The sequence below is a fragment of the Anguilla rostrata genome, chromosome 1 (genome assembly GCF_018555375.3).
Source record: "Anguilla rostrata isolate EN2019 chromosome 1, ASM1855537v3, whole genome shotgun sequence".
Lineage (NCBI taxonomy): Eukaryota > Metazoa > Chordata > Actinopteri > Anguilliformes > Anguillidae > Anguilla > Anguilla rostrata.
Window position 1 is genome coordinate 49,447,565 of NC_057933.1, and position 14,606 is coordinate 49,462,170.

A 14,606-nucleotide genomic window follows, 5' to 3' on the forward strand; every position below is an offset into this window, starting at 1 on the left:
TAATTATTAACAATTGTCATAAAAAGTTAAATACACATTTATTCATCCCTTGCACAATGACAGCTTTTACTGTTTTTATAATGTTATATTCTCAGACACATTTGCACCATTGAGATTCAAGGGAAAATAATTATTGTTAAGTAGCTTGTTTAGGCACAAAGCAGTAAAATCCCAGGGTTGAAAGAGAAAAGGGTACACACGTAGTTTTCATTTTATTCAATGTCGTCAGCATACCCTGTGAAAAGTCCAAAACCAATAATGTTTCTGTCCAACTCTCAATGAATTTATCCTACGAACAATTATTGTCCATCTAGCCAACGCTGATATACCGGAGGTCATAGAACTCTATTGTTGTCAAGAAAAGTATTAAAATAAGCTAGACTGTTCCTTTGGGCAGCATCAGGTTTTTCACCCTTAGGAAGAACCTGGCTATTGTAAATTCTACAATTACAACTTTATAAAGTGATGATTGCATTTTCGATATGTGGAAAGTAGATTGTTGCAGCACCAAAACACTGGAAATAATCACAATCAAAAGGAACAATTTGCTGTTTGCACTAAATTTGGTTTAAAAAAAACTACACCTGGCCATGTTTTTTGTGATAATAGGTTGCATTTTCAGGAAAATGAAAATTTGGCTTTCTGAGCTGTATATGACTTCAGCGCACAACCAAAACGAATAACTTTCCTGGTTGAACGCTAAATAGGGTAGGAAAATGTCAAAAAATACTGAGAGTTGGACAAGAAACATTTTCTGTTTTGATATTTTCATGGGATATGTTGAAACTGAAAAAATGAAAATTGCTGTTGTTGTCCTTTAAGATGCACAAGCCCTCTGCATTCAGCGCTCGGCATCCTGACCACGGCCCCATTACTCAGTACTGCTTTTATCATCCCCACATTTCGCTGTGCTGTTTCTTCTTCACAGTACAGTCCAAATCAAGACCAGCTGAGAGCTCAACACAAAACGGTGTGCTGAAAACGGTATACTTTGAACCGTACCGCCATTCTCAGTGTTTTATGCATATTCATGTACCTAGGTGATCGAGGTAGGGGCATATTTGCCCTGAATGGGCCTCCTCAAATCTAGTGACACATCTGATACCAACACCCCTTTGGCAGTACCCAAGCGAGTTTTCTTGAAGTAAACTTTCCCTTCTAAACGATCGTCACGACACTCAAAAGTCGTGGCCACTGAATGTTCCAGGATTCTGGATTTGGCTGCGAAGTGTCTGACAAGTCTGGCTACTAAGCAACAGTGAAAAGTAACACAAGCCCTTGGAGTGGTAGACACGACGGACCGCGCACAAGTCTGTTACTCTAATTCGTTTGTGCTTATATTTTATTAATTCAACCCATGACAAGATAAAGTGCCTCGGTTGTTTCTTTGAAAAGAAAGAAAGAATTATAGAAGTTTCCTCATTTTCAATTGCTTATGAAATTTAATGTTGTCGCAGCTTGCTGAGTTGAGCAATGTCCACAAGATTAGATTTTGTCTTGTCTCCCTCTGTGCCTGGTATTCATTTTCATCGTAATTTTCTCAAACAAAATTAGTATGTTATGCTTGTGAAATTATTTCTTGTTTTCGTTTAACGGATTCGGGGAGCAAGTTTGTCTTCAATGGCCATGTGACCCCCTCCCCCCAGCTATTGAAGTCCTGTTGCTCTTTAAGAAAGAAAGCTTTTGATGTGGCAAGATCATTTGACTCACCCTCAATAAAGAAAGCGTTTGAAAATTGCGCAGGACGACAGATAACAAGTAGGAAATTAAACTGACGGGTGAACATTAAGCCAACTTTCATCTCCAAGAATTTCATTACCATGAATATGAGCAGCAGAAGCCTGACATGCTCCTTCATTCTGGTTGCCACGGAAAAGTGAGAGAGAAAGTTGACCTGGGAACAAAACAAACCAAACTGATGCGCTGGTGAGCTCGTACGAATGGAATCTGTCACTTTCTCATTCTGTTTGACGTCATTTCTCTCCTGCATGCTAAAATCATGACAGATAACATATTTGATGCCTTGACGTTAATTCCACATTCTTGCTTTGGGAGGCAGTTGGTTTTACCTGTTTCCACCGCGCCTGCCGGCCCCCCCCAATGAATGTCACCAAACTAGTAAGGCCGTTCGGAAGTTGATATTTCCTAATCTTTTGTGGGATGTCTGGGGCCAGAGAAATGGTGCCATGCTCTGGATAAAAATGTCAAGAGAGGTCAAGACGTGGCATGGTCTGACTCTCGAGCCGCGTGCGATTCCCTCCGCACGGGTGGGGGTTCGATACCCGCCATGGCTACTGCTCAGCTTTGGTTCCTTCTCTGTCTGTCACAGAGCTAAAGCGTGCTCCCATTTTAGTAGCAAACCCTCCTGAAAATTGATGTGTGCTAACTGGAAAAACAGCGTAGGAGCAAATTTTCAACTTCGAAGCACATGTGCTCTTTGGAAAAAATGTTGGCACAGAGCCCAGTGCTACTCTCTCCGCTTTCTACCTCTCTGAGTAAAGCAGCAAATATCAAAGGGAGATTGACTGTCCTGCTTTCCTTTAAAAAAATGTCAAGAGCAGACAACCCTGTTATAAATGGGCTTTTCCTCAGAAATAGTTTCTGAGGCAAGTCTGAGGACAACACATGCAGTCACAGTGCAGCACAGCTCGCTGTGTTATTCATCGCTTTATTTTAAATTCATGTATTACCCCCCCCCCCCCTCTCTCTCTCACACGCTCTCTCTTTCTATCTCTAACAGCGAGAACTGTGACTCATCCAGCTCTTGGGTGTTGACAATTACACAGCCCAGTGTTCATAAAAAAAAAATACAGTCTGACTCAGGTCAGCTGCAAAGAACCTTGAATTAAAATATAACACAGTATTGCCCTTCCTGAATAGAACTGAACCTGTGAAAACACACCCTTTGTAAGTGCTTCCTTTAGCTTGCACTATAGATTAAAAAGTAAAAACCAGCAAGCATTGAAATTATAATGGTAAACAAGTTATTTTTCTTGTGAAAACCAGTTTCTGAAATAAACAACTTTGAGGGACAGTTGATTTTCTGGACTTTCCTGATTTTATTTCGGTTTTATTGTATGTTTTCAATTGCCCTGGGAAGTTTCTGTATAGAAGACAGATACTCTAGGTACTTACAGAATTTTCTGGTGGTATTGGGGTTTTTATAGGGTTGTGGTTTAAAGTAAGAAATTACACTCAAATAACAACAAAGCAGCTTGGACAGTCATGTTATAGTGACAATGTCTGTCTGTGACAAGTGACAATATCTGTAATATCTTTCATTGCCTGGGCCTGTTGAAAACATTAAAACAGAAACAATTTATTTTAAAAAACTCCTCAAAGTGAACTATCCCAATAAATCCCTTGTGAAAAGTATTATGTTCCTTTGCACATATGCCATATTTCACCAGTGCGTTTAACTGTACTCTGTAGCCTGACACCCAAACCACTGGACAATCATAACTCTTCCTATGGTCAATAGTCTGTAATGCGTCCCCATTTCACTGTGAAATGGCTTTCTGTTCTTAAATTAGGGTGATAATGTATTTCCTCCCGAAGATTCAAGGAAATCCACTTTTCCACTGTCTTGTATATTTTCTCTGCAGACGAACATGTCCATGCCAGCTAGCTGCTAATATTGCGCAACATTGCATAACATGCAACCCATTTATACTCGGGGGGGGGGGGGGGTTTAATGGAGACATTGAAATGCTCCATCTTACTGGAGGGTACGTTTTAAAAATGTCTCGCTATCCAGCGTGCGCCCTTTCAGGTGGCGCGCCGCGCGCTGGGGTTAATCCCGCCGCTGCAGCTGTCCTCGGGGGGCAAACTGAGCAGGCGCTGAGCACACCTCGTTTTTGACGAGCTCCACCTTCTGTCTCTCCCCCTCTTGGCCGGCAGCTGCCCCGTGGTCGGCTGCGGGAACACGGACGTGAAGCAGTCAGACCTGGTACCGGACGCAGCCATGAAGAGGATGATCCAGAAGAACAGGGGAACGAAGAAGTGAGTCAGACACAAACCGCCCCCCCAACCCCAAAAAAAAGAACTCTTCAGGCCGGGCTCAGAATGACATCACAGATGGATGTTTTTGATTCAGCATTCCGACACATCCATTGTCCCACATATGGATTCTACGAACTGATCACTGTTTGCAGCAGTGTAATCTAAACTCCAGAGGAGCGTACTACTTATGTGACAGTGGGTCTGGGCCAAGGCTAGTTTTTGTCGCCTTTTGTGCATTTCTTTATGTCCGGTACTTCAAAGGCCCAGCAGCAGATTGTTATCTTCTGTACCTAACTTTGAAACACACTTTTTATACTTCCTATAACTGTTTGTACTCTTGGCTTTTTCCTTTGTCATAATAAATGCTGTTATTTATGCTGTATGTGCCCTTTTCTTACAGTTTGTGTGAAGAGAGACGGCTGAGGGCCAGGCCCACTCTTTTTTATTTTGTTTTTATTGCAGTGTGCATTCCTCACCTCAAGGGCAAATTTCACAAAACAGAAGTTTGTGAAAATTTCCCACAGCATGTACATACGAAGTCTTGTGTGACCGGTGAGATAATGTAATGCATAATTACACAGCCGTAATTTACCCATTTTTGGTTCCATATGCATCAGAATACGGCTGGTTTTACAGAGCAGCCGTTCCACTCTGAACTCAGTGTCTCCAGGCAGCTGACTCACTCACAACAAGCCTCCTGGGAACACTTAAAAAAAGAGAAGAGAAAAAAGCTTAGTACTGAATTGTAATGTTCTGTACTTCCTGAAGAGGATGAATGCACACACAACAGGCACGAAATGACAAAACAAACAAAGGCATTTCCTGATACCTGATCATGGGATGTTGTGTGCAGACAAAGGAAATGGGGAAGATAAGGATTTCCCATAGTAACCACTGTGCTCAGAGCCTTTGCTTCAGATGGTGAAGACAGACAAACCTGTTCCGCGCCTGTTTCGGCCGCATGGCAACCTCCCCTCGCGTTTGGTGAGTCAACAGAGTGAATGGCAACGGTGTGCAGGACCCAGGGCCGCTAAAAATACTCTGTAATTGGTCGGGGCATCGGGCTTTATGCCTCCATTTTTACACTAATGGCATCAGTTCCCAGTCGACAGCTGCGTGTTTACTTGGGAGTGCCGGGAAGTCCAAATCCAGCCATTTATTCTTTTCAGAAATAGCACCCTTTCCATCAATTAGACACCGCGCCTGCTCGCTCTGCACCTTTTCAAATGAAAATGCACCGCACCAGCGGGGTGGGCAGTCACGGGACAGGTCACGGTATTCGTCAAATTTCTTTAAATGCGGAGTATCAGTTTAATCCATTTACATTATCGCACATAACTGGGGGGTGACACGACAGAATAACCTTATATTGTAATAGCAAAATTATCTTTAATTACATCAGCCCATTTCAGGCTACGTTTCCAGAAGGCTGTTTTCAGCGTACTAACATGTTCGCTCCTGCTAATGGGGGCATGACTAATTCATTCCAATTTGCTGGGATAATTAGCAGCATGTTTTATAAGAACTTCCAACGCGAGACAGTGTGCCGGTGTCGGTCTATAATTGTTGAGCTGCCCCTACAGTTCCGGGTCAGAATGTTCCATTTCTACTGCCTCCCAAGGCCCCTAATCTTATTACTGCACACGCAGTACTCCCATTCCATGTGCCTATGTCATAATGCACATGCCAGAGTTGGAAGGAACAGGGAGACAGAATGCAAGCTGACCGGGTTAAGCTGCCATGTAATCTCACATTGCACTGATGTCGGCATGTCTCTGGAAATGGAGCCTTTAATATTCCTTCAGGCTGGCCCATGTGTTTTGCCTTTATTGTGTGTTTCCAGTAAGGACGGAATGTTATCGCTCCTGTCAACAACGTCACCTAATACAGCCGCCTGGTCTGCAGAAGCGTGTTTTTTTGTGATGTGCCGATGGAAATCTCCGAGAACAATTTGTTTCGGGGCATTTATGCTTTCTGAATTACATTTAGATTAGGCTTTCAGATTTTGTTAAAGGGATGTCTTGTGTCTAATCCCTTCAGGGTGAGATGCGGGTTCAGACAAGGACAGGAGATACTGGAGGTGGGAGGATGGCACATTGTGTGATTGCTTTGCAGGGACATCTGGGTCTCCAGCACCCCCTCCCCTCTCCCCACCAATAATGCTCCACATGGAGCCTCATATGAGTGCGACCTTGTAAGCCATTCCTGAAACTGTATCTCAGGCCCCTTGCCTAAAGGATTAGTTGCACATATTAGAACAGTTGCAATGGTTTAACCATTGTGACATAACATTGAATTCTGAGAGGTGAAAATTCCCTTGCTGAAAGGGGATATGATGATGTTTGCATGTTTCACAGAACTGTGGCCTGTGATTGCAGGCATTAGCCAACCAGAAAAATAAACTGCTTGTGTAGACACCCTGCCTTTAGGTTAAATTCCTTTTTTCAGAGCCAGGCAGCTTGAATGTAATGTGAACAATTGTTGCTCCACATCACACCATTGGACATAATAAGGTTATAGTTGCTGTAGTTACAGCCCTGCACTGTTCACTTGATGGTTAAGAAGCTGAATGTAGATTGAAACGCTTCACAAAGAGGGAATTTGTGAAGGATTAAATTATTAAATATGTTGGTTCAGATTAAATATGATAATATATTAATATACTGCTGAATTGTGTATTGTATCTGATGCTGGTACATATTGTTTTGTATCATTATGCTGCAAAACTATGCAATGAACAATGATGGAAAGCTTTATTTGGGAGGAATTAAAGTCCTGTGTTACACAAAGCCTGCATGCACTGACAACCCGAGCCATTTTGAAAGCTTACACAAATTATACATTGGTCTGTCTGTACGTTATCTTTGTATCTTGTTTTAGCAGCGTGTTTCTCCGCTGATTCTGAGTGCACAGACAACCTGCCCGCATTTCACCTGCAGTCTGAATGCACCGTACGTCACTTGGGCTCCGTGCGATGGTGAGGGAGATGTTTGCGGATTGCACAACCGCTGAGGCCGGTTTCATGTAGTGTGTCATCGTAGAGGCAGGACCGGGCGGAGTTCCAGTTGTGCCGTGCTTCAGACGAGCGCTGTGGAAATAGCATCATAGTTTTAGACAACTACTCAACTGCCGAGGTCACTAGAGCTCTGTGGAAATCCTCACGTACGGCGCTCGCGCATACCTCCTGCCTCTATCGAAACGAAGTGCAGCGATTCTGCTCATTTCGGGAGGTAGCGACCGTAAGATACTTTGAACAACTTAAACGAAGAAGCATTAAATTCAGCAGTAGAACAAATGTAATTAAAATTTTGTTAAGGATATTTTGCAAAAAATAGACCGCGGTAATATTTTTGTTGGCATTAGGGTATCGGGGAATACGGCAGAGTTTTGCAAGGACTGGGACTAATTCATTCCCATCTGAGGGGAGTAAATTTCCAGCAGTTTTATGTTAAGCGACTGCATGCACTGCGTTTATTAATAGCATTTTGTTTATAAACTGGTGCACGTTAATATGAACGTGCAGTGGACCAGTCCGGTGACATTTGTACGCAATGGGAGAAACAAAAGAATTGACTCCGACGAGCCGGTGTCGAAGTGTCCGAGGTTGAGCGAGTCTTCGAGTGATGCCGGTTACCTCAGTAGCTCACCCGGGTCGCCGGTGTGGGCGGCTCCCTTGAGCGGCACCCCAACTCACCAAGGTCCGTCCCGCATCGGCCAATTCCTGCTGATACCAATCGCGGACAGGGATGGAGTTCATAGTGCTTTAAATGTACATACCGGAGAGGAGTCTGTGTGCAAGGTAAGCTGCAGACTTCTAACTATGACGCTCAACTAATATTTATCATTAAAATTATTATTTCTCAAACGTGCACAGGGGTTTAGCTATTTTACGAATGTACTGTATGCACATTTCGTGTTATTCAAATTGGTTAGTCAGTTTTACAATGTCGCAAGTTTAAAATGGTTCCAGATGACTGATGTCAAAGTCATCTGCGATTCGGCGAACATATGGCTTCAATGTGTTTCACCTTTAAAGCGTCGGATATTTAAATCCCGTTGATGTACATGATGAAATAGGAAACCCTAATAATGTGGTGCGTCTACTAGCGTACTACTTCGTACAGTAACGATTCTAATCCCGATACATAATCAAATCACAAATTGTAGAGTCTCCTGGGCATGCATCTTGTTAATGTGTTGCTCATTGAGATAAATGCACCTCTCCCCCCTGTGCCCGTAGCAATGACGTCCAGTTAAATTCACGACCTTAAATGATCCCTCTCTGGATAAGCGAGAATAATTTGCGTAACAGTCAGTCGGGTAATTGACGCTAAACGGAAATATGATATGCCAAGGTACACCAGGAAACAAGCGTGTATGGAATTTGAATTTGTCTGAAATTACCTTTGGGCGTTTGTACTGGAAGAACATAAATGGATACACTATTGCCGGCCTTCACGTAAAATAACCCCACCTTCCCAAAAATGAGAAAATAATAATCTCTGCAGTGTGGTGTTGCTATGTTACAATATTTTTTTGGAACAATGGATGTTGTTTTAGAAGCCTTTTTGTTGCAGCCATGAATTGCATAGCCTATTTAGCTCCGGTGCATGTATAAAATTGTATGCGCTGAAGTTGAATCAACTTTATTCACATCAGGAAACATTTGTTTCATTTGGGTCAGCTACATTGTCATTGTGTTGAAAATAATTACTTTTCAAGCAAATTAACTCACTAGATCCAGTCCTTTCCAACTCCGGCATTAAAGTTTTGCTAATATTTGCAAGCCTAAATATTTCTGGTGTAAGATTGCATATACACATGAATTTCCCAATTCTATCATTTATTCCAAAGGTGTTTGACATGGTCCACTACCAGGAGAAGATCAGGGCTCACAGCATTCTCCCAGCACACAGGAACATCTCTCACATCAAAGACATTGTCCTGGGGGATCGGAAGGCTTACGTCTTCCTGGAAAAGGACTATGGTGACATGCACATGTTCATGAAGAGTTGCAAGAAGCTGGACGAGGAGCTGGCATCCCGGCTCTTCTATCAGGTGGCATCTGCCGTGGCCCACTGCCACCAGATGGACATCGTCCTGGGTGACCTCAAACTCAGGAAGTTTGTCTTTTCTGATGAGAAGAGGTAAGGGAATATCCTCTTGTGCCTGCCTTTTAAAACATGATCCATTTCATGGTGCAACTGTAGGGTTAGTGCACTGGTTCTTCCAAACTGTGGGTGAGGTACCATGAGTGAGAACATAAGGTGGGTCAGGAGAAAAGCAAGCTAAGAACATTGTACACCCCTTCCACAGACATTACTAATTAAATGAAGCACTGGCCTGTCAGTACTTCCACAGACATTACTAATCAAGTTAAGCACTGGCCTGGGTTGCATATCTGTAGTTGTCCTGAGATGTAAACAAATGAGTAAGTGAATAAATGAATGAAAGATGTAGATGTAGGGTGGCTCAGGGGTGGGTTACCCCTCAGACTGGAGACCTTTGCCATGCCTGTGGGTGGCTGGACACCTGGGACGCTCATTAAAACTGGTTGTGATCCTCCCATATCTACACAGTGTTTCTCTTCTGTAACATGTCACCTTGTAGGCCAAAAGAACAGAAGAAAGGTGTCCATGCACAGTTCTCTGATTCATTAATATGTGTTTTCTTCACACAGTTAGGTCATTGCTTATATCTTATGGCAAAGATCAAATTCATCAGTTGTGAGGAATCTTTGTAATGCTTAATTTTTGTTGTAATTCTACCAGTGATAAAGCCCTGAGCAGTTTACCTGTGTTCTGCTTACATAACATCCTTTTTTCCATTCTGATCTTGGCCTCTGTTTTGAAATGTGGCCATTAAGAGGAAAGCTGCTGATAAGGGAGAGAGTGTGCTTTTGGAATGAATGGAGTGGAGCAGCCGGGAGCGAGAGAGGTGAGGAGCTGCACTCCCTCTCTCTCTCTCTCGCCGGTGCAGCTGCAGTCTCATGACTCACTCCTGTGCATGCTAAGCAGGGAAGTGACAACGGCGCAAGACCATAAAGCCCAGAGACTTTGTTCCCTCAGCCCCGAGATAAGCTCACGTTGATATGTCACCCTACCGCCAAAAAGCCCTCGCTGCTGGCTCGACCCAGAAAGCCCGCCTTCACCTCCTCTGTTTGTGATGTAATCACGGAAAACTTGAGCTGGGGATCTGATAAATGTCTGGAAAAAGTGCTAACCCTTACCATTTTCCTTGCAACAGCATCACATCACAGTGGAGACCCATACATTTGGACCATATGCAAATTATATATATATATATATATATATATATATATATGAATTTAAACAAATTGCCTTCCTGTTTTCACAATGTGGACTTTCTTATGAAATAATGATAGGCTTTAACCTCTGGCCCGTGTATGTGGGCCAGTGGCCATTCATTCTCAGTACTCATTCTCAGTAAGTGCTAATTTCGAAATAACAGTGCATTAGCCTCTACCTGAATTCCGCGGAGGGGCTCCTGCTGCTCAGAGCACAGTGCGGCAGCGGGCTCGGGCTGTTGAAATTCAATATTGCAAGCTGCCATGCTAATTTTGAAATGTGTGTGTGGCAAAGGCTGATAACGTCATGCGTCACTAATGTGGCAATTAAGCACAGGCCGGGCGGGCGCAGTGTGCCGGGGACACAGGTGCAGTGTGTGGAGCGAAAGGAGACGACACCCTTCCCGTCTGCCTGGCTCATAGTTTCCACCCCTATCTCTGCTCGCAGGAACGGGGTTTGGAAATTGATAACCTAACGGGGGGCCCTGCCGTGAATTATGGTCTGACAGGGAAAGACGGGGGGTTCAGGGGGGAAGGACGGGGGGCTCGCTCGCGTTACACGGCTGCTGAAACGGCGAGCGCGAAATTATATAGATAATAGTGTATTACATTACAGTGCGTTCATTTAGCCGGCCCCCTAATCCAGAGTGGCTCTCAGTGTATGACTGACAGTGCAGTCACCTGATTAGCTGCATTCCCGGACCAGCTAGTGGTGGTGCGACATTACTGCAGCTGTAGTGCAAGTAATGCTAACAAGAACCAATGTACCAAATCCATAGCAAGCCTTTGGAAGGACTACATCCATAATAATCTGTTAGCAGAGACACATAAAACCATAAAGATGTAACCTGAAACTATAAAATGGTATAACCTGAATGTATACAGAAGGAGACATGTATGGGGTCGTAATGGGCGGGGAACCAAGATGTGTCTGAAATGGTGGGTCTACAGTCTGCGCTGGAAGATAATTCTGCTGTCCTGACTCCAGGAAGTTTGTTCTCCTACTGTAGGGCCAGTGCAAACCGGTGTCTTAACTGTGGAGAAGTGACCAGGCAGGCAGGGGAGAGCTAGTCACCTCCAGGTTGCAGAATGGAGAGATCTGGCTAGGGACAGATTTTTAAGATTTAGTGTAGCATGGTGGAGTTGTTCCCTTCACTGCCCTAAAGGTTAGCACCAAGGTTTTAAACTTGGTGTGAGCTGTAACAAGGCATCGGCGAAGTGAGATGAGGAGGGGTGGGGCATGAACTTGCTTGGAGACAAGTTCAGCATTCTAAATTAGCTGCAGGGGTTTAGTGGTGCAAACAGGGAGACCGGTAAGAAGAGAATTGCAATAGTCCGGACAAGAGAGTACCAGGGCCTGGAGTAGGAGGTGAAAAAGGGGTATATTCATTGGATACTGTATAGAAAAATCTGTTTGCTTGACTCACTGCAGCCATATGGAGAGAGAAGGAAAGCTGGTCATCTACGGCTGTGTAAAATGCATGGGATTCAGAAAGACATCCTATTACTGTAACTGCTGCTATATATCATTAGCAAATAATGATAATGATATATTTCTTTAATTATTTTCAACTAATTATAATGGAACTTGTTCTGTCTTTTTCTAAGGACACAGCTGAAGCTGGAAAGTCTGGAGGATTGTCACGTGCTGGAGGGGGACAGCGACTCCATGTCGGATAAGCACGGTTGCCCTGCCTACGTCAGCCCCGAGATCCTCAACAGCTCCGGCTCCTACTCGGGGAAGCAGGCGGACGTGTGGAGCCTGGGGGTCATGCTCTACACCCTGCTGGTGGGCCGCTACCCTTTCCACGACTCGGACCCCAGCGCGCTCTTCTCCAAGATCCGCCGGGGCCAGTTCTGCCTGCCGGACGCCCTCTCCCCCAAGGCCAGGTGCCTGATCCGCAGCCTGCTACGGAAGGAGCCGTGGGAGAGGCTGACGGCTGCAGAGATACTCATCCACCCCTGGTTTCACCATGCACAGGAAAGGGGAAGCGGAGAGCAGGAAGCTGGTGCCACCGACCAAACTGTGCCCACATTCTGTCTGGAGAATAATGAATCTCTGTTCTGCTGAAAAAGACCCAACCTCATCAGCGTGGATCGAAAGTTTCAGTGCTGTTTTTTTTATCATGTACTTTAAAGTTCTGTCTCATAAGTACCATACTGTCAAGCGTGGACACTGCGCAGCTGCGAGACGATTTTCGAAGCTGTCCAGCTTATTTTGTGGTTAACTTAAGGTCCAGTTTATTGACAGGTTTGGGCAGGACGTGAACATTTCTCCACGTATTTTACAGGGATTTCACAAAGCGCAACATCCGCTTCCAAAATGCACTCGGGTGCACAAGGTAGCCAGGACTTGCTAAAGTGGTAGCAAACCTCAGAGAACCTCAAGACCACAGTCTCCTGGATATGAAGCACAGCAAAGCGAAGAGGGAGGAAGGAGCAAAGCCACGCCCGTTTGAGACCACCGAGCGCTGTATGGTGGGACAGAGGCTCCGGCCGGCGTCTGAAGGCCATCGGGGCCCATCCCACTTGGAGGCAGAAGGAGATGGAGGGAATGAGAAAGAGAAAGAGAGCACACGCACCCACGCACACAAGCTGTCCTATATCAGGACCACCCAGGCGAATGGCTGTCCTATTTACTCAGACGAAACGGTCTTCAGTTTCTAGCGGTGGCCCAGAATGCCTGTGGAGAGCAGCGGTGCCGTCTGTCATTTCAAGCCCCTGACCTATGAAGTATCAAGTGGCTTCGGTTCACAGGGCAGCCAAGCCCCCAGTTCCAGTCTCGGCAGAGACCAGGCCAGTAACGGAGACAGAGAGGGCTGATCGCTGACAAAACTCATCTTTGCAGCACCTACCCGCCAACCAACTACCGCGCTCCATGTTACCCGAAGCCCCACAAGGACCTATTTTTTGTCACTCTTCCTCTTATTTATTTCTCATTTCCGCTTGTGTGCACAGTCAGGTGTCTTTTTGTTGACTTTGAAAAACTGAAAATTAAATCTGGGAGGTCGGTGCTAGACTGTTTCTTTGTGCGCAGTAATCCTGTTTCAAAATGTTTTGGGCATAATATAAAATCCAAATTTTACGGAATAGTTTGTTAATATATACCAGAATGTAATGCATGTATTAGAAAGTTATCCCACTTTCATTAATGCCATTTTGTACAGATATTGCAGAATATGTTGTACAGTTAGTTATTAGGCTACATGAAATATACATGAAAGCGGAAAATGGCAAAATGTACGTGTATTGTCTCTAACATATGCACTTATTTAATGTGTATGAAAAGGTATTCCTTCTATTTTGGATTTTATATTTTGCCATGAAAATATATGTTACGCTTTCATAATGGCACAAACGACTTTGAATGCCATGATCGTATGGTTTTCATATGGGTTTCTTATAATAGCAACGATGATCTATTGTATCCCCCTACTCCACCTCCCACCTCCCAGACTGTTTCCTGTTTCCCATAGCTTTGGCATTATGGCCCCCATGGGCAGAGATGGTGGCTCTCGTGTCTCGCCTTTGCACACCACACGTACGTAGCGTACAGCACATCCGGGGGCGCACAGCTCTCCTTGCACTGCAGCTTCCACATTCACCCCCAGACCTGCTTTATGTGACACAGTGCTTGGCAAGTATGAGAAAAGTGGAACGTCACATTGTAAAACACTAAGTGTAAATATGTACATTTTTTCAAACAGTATATGGTCAAAATGAATAAAGTAATTTTTTTTCATTTTCTTTTCATTGACAATATCATTTTAATGGAAAGCGATATGCATGATCTGGAGTGTATCTATGCTTCACACCCACGTTCTTGACTAGTATAGGTCACATACATTCTGAAATGGTATAGAAGGCCATTGTGTTTAAGTACAATATGGGGCAGACTGTGCATTCTGTACAGTGCAATCCTGCCACGACTGTGATGAGAACTTTGGAGCAAAAATAAGTGCACAAAAAGAAATTCACTACAGATTAATATAGATACTTATCATGTTATGAAAAACCAAATTACATTATTCTCTTTGAAAAATGAGCCAACGGTGAATTCATGTTATGCGATTCACAGCGTATTAAAAGATTAATATTTCCTTTTTGTCCTCAGAAGAACTTCTAAGATGCATTTCAGATTCAGTCTCGCAATACGTGTGGTTTCTACGCCAACGGCGCGGTTTTGAAATGAGAATTAGGAAAGTTGGAAGCGATGAAAGTAATGAATTACATTCCTTGGTTCAAACGAGTGTCAACACTGAGTGATAAGCAGAGACATTTCTTCATCAGGCGTCTC

At 44.1% G+C, this 14,606-nt stretch overlaps 2 protein-coding genes across 2 annotated transcripts in view; both read left to right on the forward strand.

The window, feature by feature from the left end:
- Positions 1-4,382, forward strand: part of nsmce2 (NSE2 (MMS21) homolog, SMC5-SMC6 complex SUMO ligase) — a 28,360-nt gene extending 23,978 nt beyond the window's left edge. Inside the window, exon 7 of the mRNA XM_064340192.1 lies at positions 3,901-4,382. Coding sequence (XP_064196262.1) covers positions 3,901-4,006 — 106 coding nt within the window. The 3' untranslated portion in view covers positions 4,007-4,382. The remainder of the gene's footprint in view (positions 1-3,900) is intronic.
- Positions 4,383-6,910: 2,528 nt separating this feature from the next.
- LOC135257443 (tribbles homolog 1-like) lies at positions 6,911-14,051 on the forward strand. The gene is made up of 3 exons (XM_064340180.1): positions 6,911-7,801; positions 8,857-9,149; positions 11,918-14,051. Exons 1-3 carry the CDS (start codon positions 7,514-7,516, stop codon positions 12,378-12,380), a joined length of 1,044 nt encoding a protein of 347 aa, XP_064196250.1. The 5' UTR covers positions 6,911-7,513; the 3' UTR covers positions 12,381-14,051.
- The last annotated feature ends 555 nt before the right edge of the window (positions 14,052-14,606 follow it).

Bases quoted from the DNA above. Each gene is read 5' to 3' on its own strand.
- LOC135257443 (XM_064340180.1), top strand. From the start codon at position 7,514: ATGAACGTGCAGTGGACCAGTCCGGTGACATTTGTACGCAATGGGAGA. The intron at 7,802-8,856 runs GTAAGCTGCAGA...TTTATTCCAAAG, and splicing joins GAGAGGAGTCTGTGTGCAAG to GTGTTTGACATGGTCCACTA. The intron at 9,150-11,917 runs GTAAGGGAATAT...TCTTTTTCTAAG, and splicing joins GTCTTTTCTGATGAGAAGAG to GACACAGCTGAAGCTGGAAA.